This window comes from Schistocerca serialis, chromosome 5, assembly GCF_023864345.2.
Source record: "Schistocerca serialis cubense isolate TAMUIC-IGC-003099 chromosome 5, iqSchSeri2.2, whole genome shotgun sequence".
Classification (NCBI taxonomy): domain Eukaryota; kingdom Metazoa; phylum Arthropoda; class Insecta; order Orthoptera; family Acrididae; genus Schistocerca; species Schistocerca serialis.
This window is the reverse complement of record NC_064642.1, coordinates 477479819-477501462: the sequence shown is the minus strand read 5'-3', so window position 1 is coordinate 477501462 and position 21644 is coordinate 477479819. Positions and strand designations below refer to the sequence as shown.

General features: G+C 43.5%; 1 protein-coding gene across 1 annotated transcript in view; it reads right to left on the bottom strand.

The window, feature by feature from the left end:
- LOC126482009 (opioid-binding protein/cell adhesion molecule homolog) overlaps positions 1-21644 on the bottom strand; it is a 361349-nt gene that overhangs the window by 74797 nt on the left and 264908 nt on the right. Inside the window, exons 5-6 of the mRNA XM_050105976.1 lie at positions 2754-2882; positions 2528-2665 (exon numbers count right to left, since the gene is read on the bottom strand). Of these exons, the coding sequence (XP_049961933.1) occupies positions 2528-2665; positions 2754-2882 (267 nt within the window). The remainder of the gene's footprint in view (positions 1-2527; positions 2666-2753; positions 2883-21644) is intronic.

Sequence of the window (21644 nt, the reverse complement as noted above, 5' to 3'; positions counted from 1 at the left end):
CCCAAGGACAAGACAGAGCCCTGAATCTCTATCCGTACCTCCGCCCTCTGTGATAAGGCCGTTGGCAGAATGAGGGTAACTTATTATGGCCAAAGTCGTAGGCCGCCAATGCAGATTATTAATCCAAATTTAAGAGGTGGTGGGTTTAGAACCCGAAACCGAGGTTGTTTTGATTAGTAATCAAGGACGCTGCCCCCAGACCACGGGTGCTTCTGCAGCACAAAGGTATTCGGAAGCATCTGAATAAAAATATGCAAAAGTTATTTCCAGTAGATATAGGATATCTGTCTCGTTCCACTGTTGTGTAGCCATTTCGCTCACAAAATGAATAATCGAAACTATTACAGTCGTTTATTGCATACTATTATCAAAGACATATGATAAATAAGAACAGCTTGATTGCAAGTCATTCGTACCGCATCAAGCGAAAGCATAGGGGATTATACACTGAAGAGCCAAAGAAACGGGTGCACGTGCGTAACATCGAGTAGGGCCCCGCGAGCACGCAGAAGTTTCGCAACACGACTCGGCTACTGTCTAAAGTAGTGCTGGAGGGAACTGCACCATGAATCCTGCAGGGCTGTTCCATAAATCCGTAAGAGTGCGAGGGGGTAGAGGTCTCTTCCGAATAGAACGTTGCAAGACATCCCAGATAAGCTAATAATGTTCATGTCTGGGGAGGTGGAAGTGTTTAAACTCAGAACCGTGTTCCGCGAGCGACTCTGTAGCCATTCTGGACGTGTGGAGTTTCACATTGTCTTGCTGGAATAGCCCAAGTATGTCGGAATGCACAATGGACATGAACCGATGCACTTCATCAGACAGGATGCTTTCTTGCGTGTCACCTGTCGGAGTCACACATAGACGTATTAGGGGTCCCATATCTCTCCAACTGCACACGCCCCACACCATTACAGCGCCTCTACCAGCTTGAACATTGCCCTGCTGACATGCAGGGTCCATGGATTTGTGTGGTGGTCTCCATACCTGTACATGTTCATCCGCTCGATACAATTTGAAAAGACACCCGTCCGACCAGGCAACATGTTTCCAGTCATCAAAACACAATGTCCGTGTTAAGGGGCCAGGAGTAAGCCTTTGTGTCTTACAGTCACACGAATGGACCTGCGGCTCGATGATGTTTCATTGAATGGTTCGCACGCTGACACTTGTTTATGGCACTGAAGTCTGCACCAATTTGCGGAAGTGTTGCACTTCTTTCGCGCTGAACGATTCAGTCCCGTTCTTGCAGGATCCTTTTCCATCACCGATGTCGGAGATTTGATGTTTTACCGGATTCCTGGTATTCAGTTCCTGCTATTAACGGTACACTCGTGTAATTCTCGTACGGGAAGATCCCACGTCATCGATACGTCGTAGATGCTGAGTCACATCGCTCGTGCGCCGACTGTAACACTGCGTTCCATCTCTCTTATATCTTTATAACCTCCTACTGTAGCAGCAGTAACCTATCTAACAACTGCGCTCGACACTTGTCTTGTATACCCGTTGCCGGCCGCAGCGCCGTATTCTTCTTATGTAAATACCTCTGTGTTTGAATATGCATGCCTATACCACTTTCTTTGGCGATTCAGTGTATATTGAAATTTTTTGTAATAAATACCGATATATGGACTTTTATCAGCAGGCCTGGTAGAAAGTCAAATGGCTAGAATTGGTACAGCAGGCAACTTGGCCGCGAAAGTGACAGATGCGTGTCTGACACTAGTCGTAAAATCGCAGTGGGACAGTAAGGCAAGCCAAGTTTCTTTGAATCCTCCAGTGTTTATGGGCTAGAATTGTTCGAATTCGACCAGAATGCAAAAAGGAAGGTTCGTGGTTGCGCCTTCACGACGACAATCCGGCCCAGGAAGCGAAGATTGTGCACGAGTTTTTGGCTAGCAAATGGATCACAATTCTGGATCACCCACCGTATTCGCCTGATTTGGCAGTAACTGAATTTTGGCTTCTCCCCAGACAGACGTTGGCAATAAAAAGACACCGTTATGGCGCAGTTGAGGACATCCAAGGAAATGGTACTGCATAAGTACACGCAACTCCGAGAAAGGACTACAGTGACTGTTTCAAAACACTTTGAAAAGTATTTCACCTGTGTTTTGAATCAGGGAAGGACTATTTTGAATAAATACAGCTGTTTTGTCAACATAATCCTTTATTTTTCATAGCCACAGTCCTAATGAAACTGGGATGGTCTGTGTAAACACAAGGGCACATGCCAATTTGCTCCCAAGAATTTTCGTAATGAACGAAGGAAGATAATCATGCTAAACAGCATTTTCTAGCTTTTGTAATTTTTTTTCTTTTTTTGTGGACAGTAAGTTTTTGGGGTCGTCAACATTAATGGGCACCCTAGGTAGAGAAGATCAGCAGCTTTAGTCTGCCTGAGGAGGTCGCAGCAGTGGGTCGAAACGTCGAATTTTGGTTTACGCAACATGTGTAGCAACGAAATAATTTCGTTGATATAAACACTGACTACGGATGTTTATGCTCAAAAAGGTGCACTCACCGTGGGCGAGTATCTCGCCCTGGTCCCGGGTCCAGTAGTTGATGGACTTGGGGTAGGCCTCGGAGCTGCACTCGATGGTGACGTGCCGGCCGTCGTAGGCGCCCACCAGCTGGCTCTTTGGCCGCACGACGGGCGGGACTGCAACACAGGCGGCGTGGGGTGAGCGCGCGCTGCCCAGCGGGGCGTAAGGGCGGGGGGCGGCGAGGGGCGGCGCTGCGGTACTCACAGTGGACGACGAGCGAGATGCGCTTGCTGACGCTGGGCGGCACGCCGTTGGACGCGATGCACAGGTAGGGACCCATGTGCAGCCGCGAGACGCGCGCGATGCGGAACACGGCGCCCTCCACGCTCTGCACTGCGGCACAAAGACAGGCCGGCGGTCAGACCACGTGCGCCGCAGCGGCCGCGGTAGAGCGCACACCGCTCACTGCCTGGGAATCGGACCACAGGCGCGGCTCCGAGCCCGTGGACCAGCAGCTCTGTAAACTCCACGCTGAAACTCTATGTACTGCACTCTGGTACAGTTGTGGAAATGAGCATAAAGCCACGGGCATTTGTAGAAAAATTAAGATTTTCGGTTGAAATATTCGTGCACTGTGTGTACGCAACAGTATGAATCCCGTATTCCGCCAGCTGTATCGCATTTGATGTCAGTAGTGTTCTAACTGCGACCGGTACGGTCTCGGGGTTGAAATGATGGAAAGCGCGGCGGGACCCGCGGAGAGGCTCGCGAACAACAACACAACGGGAGAGGACGGGCACGACCAACGGAGGACAGAACGAACAACAACAAGATCGAACAACGGAGTCACAAGGGAACCTAACAAACACGTCCACTCGTATGCAGAACAAGTAAGTAAGCTCTCTAACGCGAGGCGATGTGTCCACAGGCGTAAGCGAGATTAGACTGACTGGCTGACTACTGCTGCTGCTGCTGCTGCTGCTGTAAAACACTGGCGACATCTTCCAGGTGTTGGGGCAGTGTAAGCAGCGTAGCTGCTGTTCCTGCTTTGACCTCAGGGTTAAACTGAGTTGCCTATCTGATTGAGATACCCTCAGGGAGCGTCTCTGACTATGGAGACACTCTAATTGGCGTCATCGACACCGCAGGAGTTTAGCTACTCCAGCAGGAGGTCGGGCCAACGTGTTGTTAAAAAGATGAAGAGAATAAATAATAAAAACAGGCAATAAAATCGGAGACTTAAAGAGTAACATGGCGAAAACAAAGCGTGGAACTTAAAGCAAAGAACAGAGGGATGATGACGCTAATAAAATACATACGAAGCAGACAGGTAAAACAATAGACAGACAATTAAAAACACACGGCGACAGTCTGGTTTCTGTTCGCAAAAGACATAAAATTCACACCTAGCGACAGCATGGTTTCTGTTCGCAACACGAAAAAGACGAACAACACTGAACAGTCACTGGAACACTGGACTAAAAAGTTGGCAAATGTGACATACCATAGCCGAGAGGAGGTGGGGGAAACTGAACAACACTGAACAGTCACTGGAGCACTGGACTAAAATGTTGGCAAATGTGACATACCACAGCCGAGAGAAGGTGGGGGGAAACTGGACAGATGATGGGAAAATAAAGAAGGGGGGAAGGAGAGGAAAAGCGAAGGGGGGAGGCGGGAAAGGAGCCAATGGAGGATGAGGACCCATAAGAGGGGTGCAGGGTGCTGGGCAGACACAACAGGGAGTGGGGAAGGCAGAGGTGGGGAATACAAAAGGACTTGAAGGGGGGGAGAAGGAAGGAGGGAGCGGTTTGGTGGGGAGAAAACAGGATGGAAGGGGGGAAGAGGGAGCCCAGGGAAAGGACAGAGGAAAGGAGGGGGGTGGGGATCAGAGTTGATGGGAGGGGTAGATGGAGGGAGAGAGGGCATCATCCGGGAGGGGGAGTTGATGGAAGTCACCTTGGGAAAGGAGATGGGGGGTAGGGGGCCACACAACAGTGAAGGCGTGGCAGGGGGCGGGGACGGGAGAGGAGAGGAGCAACCAGGGGGTGAGGGGGATCAAGGCGGCGGGAGGTGTAGAGTATGCGGATATGTTCGAGGAATAGGAGCAGATGGGGGAAAAGAATGAGGTCATAGAGGATCCACGTGGGGGACGGGAGGCGTATATGGAAGGCAAGGAATAGTGCATGACACTCAAGGATCTGAAGAGACTTATAGAATTTGGGGGTGGGGGGGGGGCAGATATCCAGGTGGGACTGGCATAACAGAGGATGGGACGGATTAAGGATTTGTGGGTGTGGAGGATAGTGGAGTCCGGACAGAGAGGAGTTTGAGGAGTCGGAGGCAGTTGTGGGCTTTGGATTGGATGGAGTGGAGATGAGGGATCCAGGTGAGGTGACGGTCAGTGGTGAGGCCAAGCAAGGTAGGTGAGGGTGAGGGTCTGGCTGAGCAAGAGGCAGGCGCTTAAGTACTTTGTCGGGGGTGCCGCTATTGGCAGATGGAAACACGTGTTCCACTGTGGCGCCCTCACACTAAAAGCAGTCCAGGAGGCGCGCGCCGCCACAGCTTACAGCACGATGGTGCAGTGTCCTCTAGGGGTCTTCGACGTCCATGACGTCTGACGCGGATTCAAATTCCGCGGCGCGCGGTACCAGAAGTAGTACACTATATTACAAAATATCAACGATTACGGTGGTAGAGAATAGAATTCGGTATAAAGGCAGTCGCCTCTGTGCGATGTCAGTGTGTGTGTACGTGTCTCTACTGCAAGCAGGAAACATACATTACTAAAGAGAATGCTGTGTACATAAACCACGATTCTGACAATGCGACACGGAGAACAGTTATCGTGTGAAGAAAAAACAAAAATCGATGCGAACGGCCACTCTCTGATCGAATGAGGACACTTTAATCTTCTAACCGCCAAGAAGTTGAAACATTCAATTACGGTGATTGATAATTTTGTTAGACTGAGTGTACGGTATGAACTGAACGAAAAATACGGGCTTAGTAGATAATTATCTGTGACCTCGTAGCGGCTACCTCTGGGCAACACAAGGGCGAGAAACTGTTATTCTCCTCTACTTGTTGCTGATTTGCGTTTTCAAATAATTGCCAGACATGTACGACAAATTTTGTCAAATGACAATCATATAGCATTCAAGAAACGACTGCATAAACCTGCTCTAACACCCAGACATAACCAGGCCATATTGGAGTTTCCTGAGAAACGTATGCCATGGACTTAAGAATGAGAAAAAGTTTAATTTTCATGAGTTGGATGGATTTCACTGTTATTGGGATGATCTGAGAAAAGGGCAGCAGGTAACATTGAGCAGAAATTTTGGTGCTGGAAGTGTTATGATTCATGCAGCTTTCTGCGCTAAAGGTAAATTGCGCATTGATTGGTTGAACACAGAACGAACTGTAACATTGAAACGTGCCCTTTGAACACTTATACACGACTGTCCTTAAACTGACACACAATATTTTGTTTTAGCGCAACGCAATCTGACTTTCAAAAATCCCTACAAAAGAATGGCCCTGACTAACATTAAACTATACCTTTCACAAATCACTTACCTCACAAAAATCTTCGCTGCTCAAGCTACTGCAATACAGGAGCGCCACTACTGACAGCTAAATAAAAGATTCAAACTATGGAAGGCACTAACTACTGATAGGGATAGTTAGCAAATGAAAGATATTAGTAGAGAACAAACAATGTATTTACCTTAATAGTCATAATATATATATCAGTTCATGACAAATTACAAAACTCCGCCATCTCTCTCCCCACATCCACCACTGCTGGCGGCTCACCTCCAACTGCGCAACGCTACGCGCTGTTCACAGCCAGCTGCCTAACACTACAATGGCAGACAACAATGCAAACTAGATACAGACTGCACACAGCACAGCCAGTGATTTTCACACAGAGGTGGCGTTACCAATAAAAAAACCTAAACAGCCTACATACAACATGTACACTGAGGTACTGGAGACACAACTCACTGGAATGTTCGAACAAGATAGTGCATCTGTGCGTGCTTCTGCTACAACCAAAAGATGGTTTGAAAATAAAGATATCGATTTCTTGCCCTTACCTGCATGCGGCCCTGACTTGAACCCCATGAAAACCTTTTGGGGGCTACATCAAAAGCGTGTTTATCAAAATGAAAGGCAGTTTGAGCCCATATGTGAGCCGAAACGAGCGATAAGAGAAGGGCGGTGACAATTTCACTGCAACAATTACAAATCCTAACCAAATTAATGCTGAAGATAATTTTTGAGATAATTAGGTAGAACGGTGTTTAGACAAAGTACTGACAATGCAGTAACACAACAGGGCAGTAAGTGCCTTTATACGAATTTCCATCCAGGAGATACGAACATCTTATTTTATCACTCATGCTATGAAAGAAACTATATAACGTCATGATTCTTTATGTCTTATTGTCTACTATTTTCACTATAAATTTGATATACGTTTGCTTTAGACATTGTACTACTGCTGTCGTAAAATCCCGTCCTTTATACTTATTTCCACAACTGTAGTACCATAAGCGATTTCATTCTCATCAACAACTATGAGGTTGTGCTGTTAGAAGTTTTTTCGACGTACTAACTGCTTGAAAATATCTAGGGCACTGTTCGCATTTAAAGATGATGAAATACTGTGCAACTTTCGTATCAACCGATGCAACACCAATGAACATTTCGAGTAATCGTGCGGCGATTATTAAACAGTTTTACGAGCTATATCCTTCCTTCAGCAATGACAAATTAGGAAAGGGAATTAAAGTTCAGGGAGAAGACATTAAAGCTTTTATATTTTGCGATGTTATTCTATCAGAGACGGCTTAGGTCTAGGCAGGGCAGTTGAACGGAATGCATGGTGTCTAGAAATGAGGTTATAAGATGAACATAAAAAAGTAAAATAAGCGTTTACAATAGATAAAAAATCGTCTTGACTGCAGTAAAATATTTATTTTTAATAGTAACCAGTTGCGATCACAATGCGACCATCTTCAGCCTTAAATACCTGATCAGATGAACATCCGCAACTGAGGAATATATTTATACAATAAAAATCCTCTTCAGTTACCAGTAATTACCTTAATTTGTTGCACAACCGGTTTCTAAGCGTAAAACTTCGTCTTCAGGGAAAATAAACGTTTGACTGTTGATCACTCAGTCATTGGGGATCACACCGACGTCAGACAAACGCATGATAGCGTGGGACCACCAAACAAAGCGTCCGCCTGGACAACATGACAGCGATAACATGTCGGAGGTAGCATATTCTAATGATTTGCTTCGCTGACAGTTTATTCTGGTTGGATGTAAAAGAGACACGGGAGGTCTGTTGTAACAATGGACAGGTTACTTAGAAGAGTGTGGCTTAAGGATAAACACAGCAAAGACGAATGTGACAAAGCACAGTGGAAAACAGAATAATCACTTATTTAGAGAATTCCCTCCCTAGGCGCAACAAGACGCCTCCTGAGACGCGACAAGTTAGCAGTAGGCAAAACGCAACAGGGAATGACAATATTAATGTAGTAACAGTAAACTGCAGGAGCGTCTGTAGAAAGGTCCCAGAACTGATCTCATTAATAAACGGTCACAATGCCCACATAGTACTAGGGACGGAAAGTTGGCTGAAACCAGATGTAAAGAGTAATGAAATTCTAAACTCAGATTGGAATGTATGCCGCAGAGACAGGCTGGACAGTGAAGGGGGAGGCGTGTTTATAGCGATAAGAAGTGCAATAGTATCGAAGGAAACTGACGGGGATCCGAAATGTGAAGTACTTTGGGTGAAGGTCACGGTTAAAGCAAACTCAAACATGGTAATTGGATGTCTCTATAGGCCCCCTGGTTCAGCAGCTGTTGTGGCAGAACACCTGAAGGAAAATTTGGAAAATATTTAGACTAGATTTACTGACCATGTTATAGTTTTGGGTGGAAATTTTAATTTACCAGAAATAGACTGGAAGGCTCAAACGTTTATAACGGGTCTCAGGGGCAAATAATCCACTGAATTTTTTTAATGTGCATTATCTGAAAACTACCTTGAGCCTTTAAACAGAGAACCGACTCGTGGCGATAACGTATTAGACCTTCTGCTGACAAACAGTCCCGAAATATTTGAAACAGTTAACGCAGAACAGGGAATCAGCGATCATAAAGCGGTTACAGTATCGGTGATTTCAGCTGTAAATAGAAATACCAAAAAAGGTAGGAAGATTTTTCTGTTTAGCAAAAGTGACGAAAAGTAGATTTCAGAGTACTTGACGGCTCAACACAAAATATTTATCTCAGGAACAGATAGTGTTGAGGATCAGTGCACAAAGTTCAAAACCATCGTACAATATGCATTAGAAGAGTATGTGCCAAGCAAGATCGCAAGAGATGAAAAAAAGAGCCACCGTGGTACAACAACCGAGTTAGGAAACTGCTACGGAAGCAAAGGTAACTTCACGGCAAACATAAACATAGCCAAGGCCTTGCAGACAAACAAAAATTACACGAAGCGAAATGTAGTGTGCGGAGGGCTATGCGAAAGGCGTTCAACGAATTCGAAAGTAAAGTTCTATGTACTGACTTGGCAGAAAATCCTAAGAAATTTTGGTCTTATGTCAAAGCGGTAGGTAGATCAAAACATAATGTCCAGACACTCTGTGACCAAAATTGTACTGAAACAAAGGATGACAGACTAAAGGCCGAGATACTAAATGTCTTTTTCCAAATCTGTTTCACAGAGGACTGCACTGTAGTTCCTTCTCTAGATTGTCGTACAGATGACAAAATGGTAGATATCGAAATAGATGACGGATGGAAAAACAATTAAAATTGCTCAAAAGAGGAAAGGCCACTGGACCTGATGGGATACCAGTTCGATTTTACACAGAGTACGCGAAGGAACTTGCCCCCCTTCTTGCAGCGGTGTATCGTAGATCTCTGGAAGACCGTAGCGTTCCAAAAGATTGAAAAAGGGCACAGGTCATCCCCGTTTTCATGAAGGGACGTCTAACAGATGTGCAAACTATAGAGCTATATCTCTAACGTCGATCAGTTGTAGAATTTTGGAACACGTATTATGTTCGAGTATAATGACTTTTCTGGAGACTAGAAATCTACTCTGTAGGAATCAGCGTAGGTTTCGAAAAAGTCGATCGTGTGAAACCCAGCTCGCGCTATTCGTCCACGAGACTCAGAGGGTCACAGACACGGGTTTCCAGGTAGATGCCGTGTTTCTTGACTTCTGCAAGGCATTTGATACAGTTCCCCACAGTCGTTTAATGATCAAAGTAAGAGCATATGGACTATCAGACCAATTGTGTGATTGGAGTGAAGAGTTCCTAGATAACAGAACGCAGCATGTCACTCTTAGTGGACAGAAGTTTTCCGAAGTAAGAGTGATTTCAGGTGTGCCGCAGGGTAGTGTCGTAGGACCGTTGCTATTCACAATATATTTAAAAGACCTTGTGGATGACATCGGAAGTTCACTGAGGCTTTTTGGGGATGATGCTGTAGTATACAGAGAGGTTGTAACAATGGAAAATTATACTGAAATGCAAGAGGATCTGCAACGATTGACGCATGGTGCAGGGAATGGCAATTGACTCTCAATGTAGACATGAGTAATTTGGTGCGAATACATAGAAAGAAAGATGCTTTATCATTTATCTACAATATAGCAGGACAGCAACTGGAAGCAGCTAATTCCATAAATTATTTGGGAGTAGGCATTAGGAGTGATTTAAAATGGAATGACCATGCCGGCCGCGGTGGCCAAGCGGTTCTAGGCGCTTCAGTCCGGAACCGCGCGACTGCTACGATCGCAGGTTCGAATGCTGCCTCGGGCATGGATGTGTGTGATGTCCTTAGGTTAGTTAGGTTTAAGTAGTTCTAAGTTCTAGGGGACTGATAACCTCAGGTGCTAAGTCCCATAGTGCTCAGAGCCATTTGAACCATTTTTTGGAATGACCATATAAAATTAATCGTCGGTAAAGCAGATGCCAGACTGAGATTCATTGGAAGGATCCTTAGTAAATGTAGTCCGAAAACAAAGGAAGTAGGTTACAGTACACTTGTTCACCCACTGCTTGAATACTGCTCACCGGTGTGGGATCCGTACCTAATAGGGTTGACACAAGAGATAGAGAAGATTTAGTAATAGCGAAAGCGTTACGGGGATGATAGATAAACTCCAGAGGAAGACCCTGCAAGAGAGACACTCAGTAGCTCGGCACAGGCTTTTGTTGAAGTTTCGGGAACATACCTACACCGAGGAGTCAAGCAGTAGCCTATATTGCTCCCACTTACGTATATCTCGCGAAGAGAGCATGAGGATAAAATCAGACAGATTATAACCCACACACAGGCATACCAACAATCTTTCTTTCCACGAACAGTACGAGACTGGAATAGAATGGAGAACCGATAGAGTTATTCAAGGTACCCTCCGCTTGCAGAGTTGGATGTAGATGTAGAGGTAGAGAACTGGGAACAACACAGGCATGAACGAAGTGAAAGAATTCTCCTAGGAAGCAAGATTACGCCAAGAAAGAAGATGTCGCAAGAGGTTGACACAGGAGAAGAAAGCCTTCTTCAACAAATGAACTCTACTGGTAGCGGATATATGTTACTAAACGGGTAACTCGGTTCGTGGTGCATAGTGTCAGTTACAGATTGTTTATCTTACAGCTTCCAAGTGCAGCAAAAAATTTCATTTTCAGAGTTTCGTACTTTCAATGACCGAATTTAAAAATTTAAGATGCTGTCATAACTGCTTATGAAGAGGTATAACATTCGGTTAATGGACTAATACAGCAACACAAGTACTGTATTAGAAACTCTGTATATTTCTTGAGGTAGCTTAATTGCCGGAGCGCAAATTACCCAGATTATGTGCATACACTTGGCGACTTCCAACAAACTTTAAACATCCAACTTTTTCTAAATATTTCCTCGCTTACGTGGTTAAGGTCAGATAGTTAACACATTGGCTCACTTACAAATCAGTCAGGTGTTTGGAACTGTATTATACACGGGCGTTCGATTCGTTAATCGAGAGTGTGCGGTTTACTGATACGAAACGGAGGAAAAATTTCTACAAAGTGTTCATATTTTCTTTTTGAGTCATCAGCCTTCTGACTGATACGGGTGGACCACCATGAATTCCTCTTCAAGGCCAACGCTTTCTTCTCAGAGTAACATTTGCAACCTACGTCCTCAATTAGTTACTGGATATATTCCAATATGTACCTTTTCGACAGTCTTTACTCTTTGTTGCTCCTGCTAGTATCATGGAAGTGATTCCCTAACGCCTTAACAGATGTTCTATCTGCCTCTCCCTTCTTGTAAGTGTTTTCCATACCGATACCGTGGAGAATCTCCCCAATTCATGCCTTATCATTCCAACTAATTTTCAACATTCGTCTGCAGCACCACGCCTCAAATGCTTCGATTCTCTTGGTTTTTTTTTTTTTTTTTTTTTTTCCACAGTCCATGTCCCACTACCATAAAATGCTGAGTTTCAGATGTACATTCTCATAAATTTCTCCCACGAAATAAGACCTACGTTTGATTTAAGCGGACTTCTCTAAACCAGAAATGCTCTTTTTATCAAGGCTAGACTGATTTTTATATCCTCCTTGTTCCGTCCGTCAGGGATTGAGATCTAGGAAGCAGAGTTCAGTAGTTCTGCTACTGCGTTGTCACCAGATCCGATTTTAAATTTCTCGGTATTCTCATTTCTACTACTTATCATTGTTTTAATCTTTCTCTCTATCCATATTCTGTACCCATCAGGCTGTTCATTTTATTCATCACTTTCTATAATTCATCTGCACTTTCACTGAGTATAGCAATGTCATCAGCGAATCCTATCATTGATATCCATTGACTCTGAATTTTAATCACATTCGTGAATCTTTTTTTTATTTCCGTCATTGCTTCTTTGATGTATAGACTGAACAGTACGGGCGATCTTACGACTTTTTAATCTGAGTACTTCATTCATCTAGGGCACAGAGTTATCTTGAAGTGAAACGTGGACCACCAACAATACGGCGAGAAATCTGGGAATTATTCCAATTGCGGTGCTATCGAAGAAGACGTAGACGGAGAAAGTGTGGATTTAAGAGGTTATATAAAGTGTAGGTGAGCAAAAGATCACTGCCAAAAGAAAGGGGAGGTTAACAGGACATCTGCTAATACATTCAGTGATACTCAACTTTGAGACGGAATGGCAAGTTGAAGAAAGTATGTTAGAGACAATCTATAGCTGGAATATCCTAAGCAGATTGTAGAGAATGCTGACGGGAGGACTTATGCATAGATGAAAATATCAACATAAGATAAGAAAATGTGAAGAGCTTCAAATCAATCGAAACTTAAAAAAAAAAAAAAAAAATACGGTCTTTCATGGGAGAAAGCGCCACTATAGTGAGGGATATGTAAACGTAATTTCTAGTGATAGCGTAAGAAGCAAAGTTTAGCTGTATATACATACTTGTATATGTGTAGTGGTGAATGAATCACATGAGCATATTATTATATTAAAGTGTACCCTATCCGAAAAATAATAATTATTTTTTTCCATTTGTAGGTATTTTAGGCCCATTTTTACAGGATACATACAAATACCGAAGTTAGAAATTGCTTTGGATCCGCAGTTACCCATGTTCGGTGTTACCGAACTCATTAATTTCATTGCTCCCTTATTGTGCTGTAAAATGAGCTCTTTTCCTATCTGGAGAACATGCATTTGCGATGCAGTTCTCTACCAGAAAGCAGCTAGCTGAAAAGTATCTCTGTCAACATCATAAAGGGCGGATATCGTGTGTCCCGTTAAATAACGTTGAATAACGGATTTTGATTAAACGCGCCCGGATGCACAATAACGACGTGAGCCGGAGTAGCACATTGTTCAGGTGAATAGCCCCCAATTTTTTGAGGAACTCACTGGTGTGCATTCTTCACGTGACAATAAATGAACAGTGGCTGTATCTCATTCACGCTCCTTCTATTGACAAACACTCGCTTCCTCCTCGGTCTTGAACAATGCCTCTGCCACGATTGCAACCATTCCATTTTGTTCACGTTAAAAAGCTCACGGGGCACTATACAAATAGACAACAATTGATTGGTCGCTGCGCAGTTGTATGGAAGCAGCGATTCTGAGTGACTGAGCTGAGAATATGGGAGAGAATCATTCATCAATATGCAAGCAGTACACAAATAAAATATTGATACAAACAATCCCTATATTTATCAGTGTGGGAAACGTGTGCCTTCTTTACCTACGTTTTTTCGTATGTTCCATTCAGTTTATTTCAGTTACCATCCTACGCCGTTTTCTAGCGTTTAGCTTGTCTGTGATTTGCTGTCTTCAGAGGAACTAGGATAAATTTATAACGTGGCTACTAGAAAAAATAGTGGTGAATTTCAGCAAACATATTGAAATGTCGATTCACATGTGACTTCAGGACGTAGGATCATTACACAGACACTGTGCTACTTATTCGAAAGCAATTATACTCCGAAGCAATTATTTAATATCTCTAGTGCCACCTATGCTTCCTCTCCGTAAACGGCTATTAGAGTTTATCAGAGTTGGACTAGGTGGTACAGAGACTCACGTTCAACAATGTCCCATGTGCCTAGAAAAAAAAACATAGCTTTAATATCCCAAAATATATACATTATTAATGCACTGATAATTCAGAAAATGAAAGGGATTTCAGTTAAATTTCATTAATTTGAAAATTGTCTTCGAAACATTGCTCTATACTCGTAACAGCTCGAAGCCAAACGCACTTGATTGAGAAGTCTCAATTGTATGCGTCCCTCACATTACTCCAATAGTACAGAGATAAATTTGGTGGATTAACTTATTTAAAGTTCGACCATGGATGTATGTGGTTAATTCCAAGGTTTGGTCGAATTATCAAATTCGGCTTAATAATCAAATATACTACTGTTAGTTTCTGACTCGGTAAAAATTATAATAATTACATAAGTATTTCATACCAACATATTTTACGATTCTTTCCCCTGCCGTAAATGATTTGCATTAGTAGAAAACTAAATCTCATCAAATGAAAACCCCTATATAAGGTGCTCTCATTATACGCATATCTCCCTTATGTCGACAATAATGTATAAACGTAATCGTTGCTACTTTTCCATTGCGATAATGTTTGTAACTGTCGAAATGGAGTATCCTCTTCGTTGTACGGCTAGGTCTGTGATTTCCTTTCAGAATATTCACAGTTCCTAGTTATTTCCGGTAGTCATCTACTGAAATCGAAGTGGAATTAGGGTTCCTCAAGGAAGTTCCACAAGGCCCTATTACGTCATTGATCTATATAAACGATTTAGTACACAATCTCAGCAGCCTTCGTAGATTTTTTTGCAGGTGATTCTGTCATTTACCGTCCAGCAAATTCGTGAGAAGTTCAAAACTCATTGCAAAATTATTTGTAGAAGGTGGCAATTGATCATAAACAGTAAATACTCTAAGATCCTCCACATATACGGTAAGAAAAGAAAAAAAACACTGTTAAATTTCTGTTATCGAAAAATAATACCGTTTTAAAAATTATCGAGTCATCTGGACATCTAGGTATCGCAGTTACAAGCAACTAAACTTAAAATCATCACATAGAAGATGAAGCAAACTAAAGACTACGTTTTATTAGGACAACACTCAAGTACTGCAGAAAATCTGCTAAATAGACTTGTCCATCCTCTTCTGGAGTATTGCGTTTCTATATGGGAAACCTATCAGATAGTATTGATGAAGGACATCGGAAAAGTTCGAGACGTGCCACATGCATTGTACTTCTACGGAACAGCGGAGAGGCTGTCACGTACATGATAGGGAGTTTGGTCAGCAAGATTAAAATAAACGCGTTTTTTGTTGCCCCGAGATATTTTCACAAAATTTAGGTCACCAACTTTCTCCTCGCAATGTCAAAATATTTTACTGACTCCCCCGTGAACGAGTACATACCATCATAATAAACTAAGATAAATCAGAGAGCGCATGTAAAGATTTATGTGCTCTGTTTTTCGACATGTTATTCGACAGTGGAACAGTCGAGAAATAGTCTGAAAGTGGTTATTCCACCAAATATTAAGGAGAGAAACGCAGAGTTATAATGTAGATGTAGATGAAAATTTGCACTGCCGCTCCACGATACGATAAAAAAATGTTCAAATGTGTGTGAAATCTTATGGGATTTAACTGCTAAGGTCATCAGTCCCTAAGCTTGCACACTACTTAACCTAAATTATCCTAATGACAAACACACGCACACCCATGCCTGAGGAAGGACTCGAACCTCCTCCTGGATCAGACGCACAGTCCATAACAGCAGCGTCTGAGACCGCTCGGCTGATTCCGCGCGGCCACGATACGACAACCTCCAACTCTTTGCAAAAGCTAAGCAAGTCCCCTGTAGACGGTACAAATTCTCTGACTTTATATAATATGTCTGACGTCAGGTACACAGAAAATGGCGGCAACACCCGCTGCCTCACTCGCATCTGATAAGCCACACAAGCCTCCCGGATCCTGCCAAATAGAGTCTCAAATTTTGTTGCTATGGTCTGCGAACCCAGGACTCCTGAGCTGGCGAATGCTGAGCTCAGCCAGTGCCCTGTAACATTGACCTGTGGGTATGCTTCATCGAGCACCATGTAACGCGAGGGTGGTACGTTGTGTTTCTCAGGGAGCGTGGATCTTGAATTAATCACCTGAATCACGGAGATGCTACAGACCTCATGGAAAAACTTAAGATATTCTACACCTCTGATAGGAAAGTATCAAACGTACCCGGGGAGGCGAGTCGCCCATATTACTTAGGTCTTCACAATACCGCTCACCAATCCCTGGGTTGGTTGGTTGGTTGATCTGGGAGACGGGACCAAACAGCGAGTTCATCAGTCCTTTCGGGTTAGGGAAGAAAGTCGGCCGTTTCCTATCAAAGGAACCATCTCGGAATATGCCTGAACCACGTAATGAAATCACGGGAAATCTACATCGGGATGTCAGGACGCGGGTTTGAACCGTCGTCCACCCGTATGCGAGTCCAGTGTGCTATCCTTGCAAGGAGTGGGTTTGGTTGTAATGTGACCGGGAACTGACGAACGAGCTGCACTTAACAACTGTATTTACTCCTCGTCGGTTCCCGCAGTGTACGAGAAGCTGCGATAAGGAGGAGGGGATGGAGGGAGGGGGGGGGGGGGGGAGATTGGACGCAGCTGTAGGCCCAGATATATTTCTAGATCCATAGAAATCTCTTTCTATCAATCGTCAAGATTAAATGATTTCATCTCTTCCCTCCTCTGGGAGCATGGTACGCACATGGTTATATTACAGTTTTGAACATGGCTGTCTTACCAGCTGTATATACACTGAAGATCCAAAGAAATTGGTACACCTGCCTAACATCGCTTAGGGCCCCCGCGAGCACGCAGAAGTGCGCGAACACGACATGGCATGGATTCGACTTAAGCCTGAAGTAGCGCTGGAGCGAACTGACACCATGAATCCGGCAGAGTTGCCCATAAAACTGAAAAAATACGAGGGGGTGGAGTACAGTACGTTGTAAGTCATCCCAGATATGCTCAATAATGTTCATGTCTGGGGAGTTTGGTGGCCAGCTCAATAATGTTCATGTCTGGGGAGTTTGGTGGTTAGCGGAAGTGTTTAAACTCAGAAGAGTGTTTCTGGAGCCACTCTGTAGCAATTCTGGACTGTGGGGGTGTCGCATTGTCCTGCTGCAATTGTCCAAGTCGGTGGAACTGCACAATGGACAAGAATGTATGCAGGTGATCAGATAGGATGCTAACGTACATGTCACTTATCAGAGTCGTATCCAGAAGTATAAGGGGTCCCATATCACTCCAACTGCACACCCTCCACACCATTACAGAGCCTCCACCAGCTTAAACAGTCCCCTGCTGTCATCCAGGGACCATGGTTCATGAGGTTGTCTCCATACCCGTAAACGCCCATTTGCTCGATACAATTTGAAACTAGACTCGTCTGACCAGGCAACATGTTTCTAGTCATCAACAGTCCAATGTTGGTGTCGACGGGCACAGGCGAGTCGTAAAGTTTTGTGTCGTGAATCATCATATCGATGATGTTCCGTTGAACGGTTCGCACGCTGACACTAGATCACAGCCCAAAGTTGAAATCTGCAGCATTGGCGGAAGCATTGCACTTCTGTCACGTTGAATGATTCTCTTCAGTTATCGTTGGTCCCGTTCTTGCAGGATCTTTTTCCGCAGTGATGTCGGAAATCTGACGTTTTACCGGATTCCTGATATTCATTGGACACTCATGAAATGGTTGTACGGAAAAATCCGCACCTCGGAGAGGCTGGGTCCCGTTCCTGAAGCGCCAACTATACTACAACGTTCAAACTCACTTAAATATTGATAAACTGCCATTGTAGCAGCAGTAACCGATCTAACAACTGCGTCTGACACTTGTCATATAGTTGCTGCCGACAGCAGCGTCGTGTTCTGCCTGTTTGCATATCTCTGTATTTGAATACGCATGCCTATACCAGTTTCTTTGGCGCTTCAGTGTGTCTTTAAATATTACTTACTTTGCTAGTTATCCCTTTAGGAGTCTGGCTATTCTTATATGTCAGACCTATTAAATTAACTAATCTGGCATACCAGCCGCAACTCCGTTCGACAGGCTACGAAACCCCAGCACAGTAAATTAGGTCTGTCTGATCGTGGTTCAGTTGCTGCCGTCCTTTTATGTTTTAACTTCAGTGACACTTCATCAGCAGTCGAACAGAAGGACTGAAATGTTCCTGATGGGCTACTCAAGTGACAGCCAGTGAACAGTCCACGTTCAAAGTCACTGAGCATTCCAGACGGGACACGGTGCAGTTATTCCTCCTCTAACTCTAAGACAGTATGTCGTACTAGGTGTTCTATCTCCTGTGTTATCTAGTTGTCAGTTCCGCATTACATAGGATTCCGGATACTGACGGTCAGATAATTTATTTACAAATGTTACAACGCGCTTATTTATTTTGTGATTTGTCTGTGAGTCATTACAAAAAATGTCTTCGTCCATTTCGTAACAGATTTCACTCAAGGCAACTTTCTTATATGCAAGAGCATCATCTGTGCTCAACTTGAGGCAGCTAACAGCGTTATCTTCCAAGTCTTTTCAATATATAATGAACGGTAACGTTATTAGGAATTTCCTTGGGGTAGATCTGATATTGATTTCGCTTCCAAGGTTGTTTCGCCATTAAAAACTATATTCGAGAAGCTGTTTGTGTGCAAATCGTCAATCGTGCCACATATTTGTCCCGATATTCCACAGTTTGACAAGCGGCAGCTCAGAACTGTAGCAGAGGTCTCCTAGAAATCAGGAAACATCAACCTTGCTTTCTCTACCCACATACTCCAGGATTCCGTTAAAAAACTGAGGAAGTTCAAATGGTTCAAATGGCTCTGAGCACTATGGGACTTAACATCTTAGGTCATCAGTCCCCTAGAACTTAGAACTACTTAAACCTAACTAACCTAAGGACATCACACACATCCATGCCCGAGGCAGGATTCGAACCTGCGACCGTAGCAGCCCCGCGGTTCCGAACTGCAGTGCTAGAACCGCACGGCCACCGCGGCCGGCACTGAGGAAGTAATATATTATAGTTTTAGTCACAGTTCCGAGTGTTTACTGGTTTCTGACGTGACTAGATATCTTTAGATCTTTTCAGGTTGGCTACAGAGTAACTTCGGAAGGAGAATACTATCTCCGAAACCAGTATTCGCTAATATTTATTCGTCTGTGATTAACGCAAATAATCAGCTATAGACTTACGAGGGTTGCGGTATCTTTCCACAGACCTTACGACTGCCTTCGTAGAACAGGACAAGTTCAGTTTCACTTGACCCCCGTTGTTCCCTATAAATGATTCGGTCTCCAGAATGTGACAAATATCTCTTCCATCAAATGCTTAAATGTGTGTGTGAGTTGTTAAGGGACCGAGCTGCAGAGGTCATCGGTCCCTAGGCTTACACACTACTTAAACTAACTTAAACTAACCTATGCTAAGAACAACACACACGCCCATGCCAGAGGGAGGACGCGAACCTCCGGTCGCGCAGTCAGTGACAGCCACCTCTAACCGCACGGCCACTCCGCGTGGCTATCTTCCATCATCCTACAACAAATGGACGTCAATGTGAAAAATCTGCTGTCCTTCTTACCCTGGTATAATCTGCTTCTTCCTTCCAATCGTGTGTGACTCTCTGTTCATCTAGAGATCAACGTTAGGTTCTTGTTCAAAGACGGACCTCTTTTACCCAGCCACTACCAGAATTTTGAATACAGACTACCGGTAATAGCGGCCGAAGACCTCCTCCATAGCGTATCACCAGCTTTCTTCCAACCGATTTGTCAGAGCGGACGGAGGAAGGATGGACGTTTACGATCCCCTCTTGCCCTTTGGGTGCGGAAACTGCACTTAAAACGCGAAACAGTCAGAAATTATCAACGGCAGGAGGAAGCAGAAGACAATGGACTCCAATCCATTGAAGATACATATAGTGTATACACAACAGATGTGGAGTGTAACTAAAAAAGTTTCATGATGATCTCTTCTTGGTGAAAGATTCTGGAATAGTCCTCCATTAGGATCTGAGGGAGGGGACTGGTAAGAAAGGTGACTACGAGAAAAGAAGAGAATAACCCACGATGCGATAAAATTCTACGTTTCAGAGTGTGGAATGATAGAACATCGAAAGTGGTAGAGTAGCTAGTAAATCTAAGAAAGGAACATGCAAAGGTTGATTCTAAGAGTAGTGGTGGCCAGTAAAGTGAAATGAAATGAAAAGAAGTTAGTGATGTCTGGACAAAGAAATTTAGGATAATATCAGAAACAAAGGAAAATGGCACAACGGGAATGGAATTTCACATGAACATTAAGATTGGGTGGAGAGTGAATTACTCAGTTCAGTAATAAGGCTATTCCTGTGAATAAATAGCAAATAAACGCTAGCAACAATAATTCATGTATACGTGCTGAAGTGACAAGCAGAAGTTTAAGAGATAGAGAATGGCATTTAACGCCTACTCTGTATATAAAGGAAACGATGATCTGTATGTCAAAACCACTGACAAGTAGAAGAGATGGGTTTATTGAGTAAGAGGGTCTATATTACGTGGCACTAGAGGGAACTGTAGAGGGTTGTAACTGTAAATGAGACAGAGACTGTAATATATCCAAAAAACAACTGAGAAGGTTTGGCGCAAGTGGTACCCTGAGATGAAGTGTTTGGCACTATCATACTCTTCTCTGAAGAAATTTTCGAACAAGGATTAAATATTTCAGGCTTTGTTTCATTTCGGTGCCATCTAGGCCAACTAGTGACTCCTCGAACTAATTGGGTGCTTTGATTGAAATGCTGTATATAAAAGCTGTATTCCACGGGCAAAAATATCAGCTGATGATACGCAAATGGTAACCAAAAGTGGTCAAAAATTGAGTGGGGCTGTAAATAGAATGAATCGAATGGTAGCTGACAAATATACGTAAGATGTATACAAGTTGGTGAAGAACAAATATGCGACAAACACAAAGTAACAAGTACTAGACGTATGAAAAGGGCTTTCTATGAAAAGAAATGGGTGCTTTCCAGCTAATATAGACCCTGAAAACACAAAAAGAGTAATAAATGCCACGTTTCAAGCTCTGTATGAATATGAAATAATGGCAATGGGAGATATGTAAATCAAACATTTAGTAGACTTTGAGATGTACTACTACAGGAGGCAGTTGTGCTTGAATTGGCTTGAGCACTTGGGAATAATGACGAGATTGTTTGACCGAGTAAGAATTGCAAAAGCCTTGAAGAACTAGTACATCGAATAGATACAATATTTCTTGAAAACTGCAGGTGAAGGTAAGTTTACTACGCAGACAGTTGATGGAAGAAGTTGAGGTGAAGAAGATAACTGGCGTTAAGAATGAGGAGCTACACCGAACCAACTTTAGGAGTAATGATCGAAACAAAATCGAAATAGAAATTTCGATACCTCAGGTGGTAGTATCTTGTTTCTGAATTCTTTACATTTTTCCCGCATAGCCG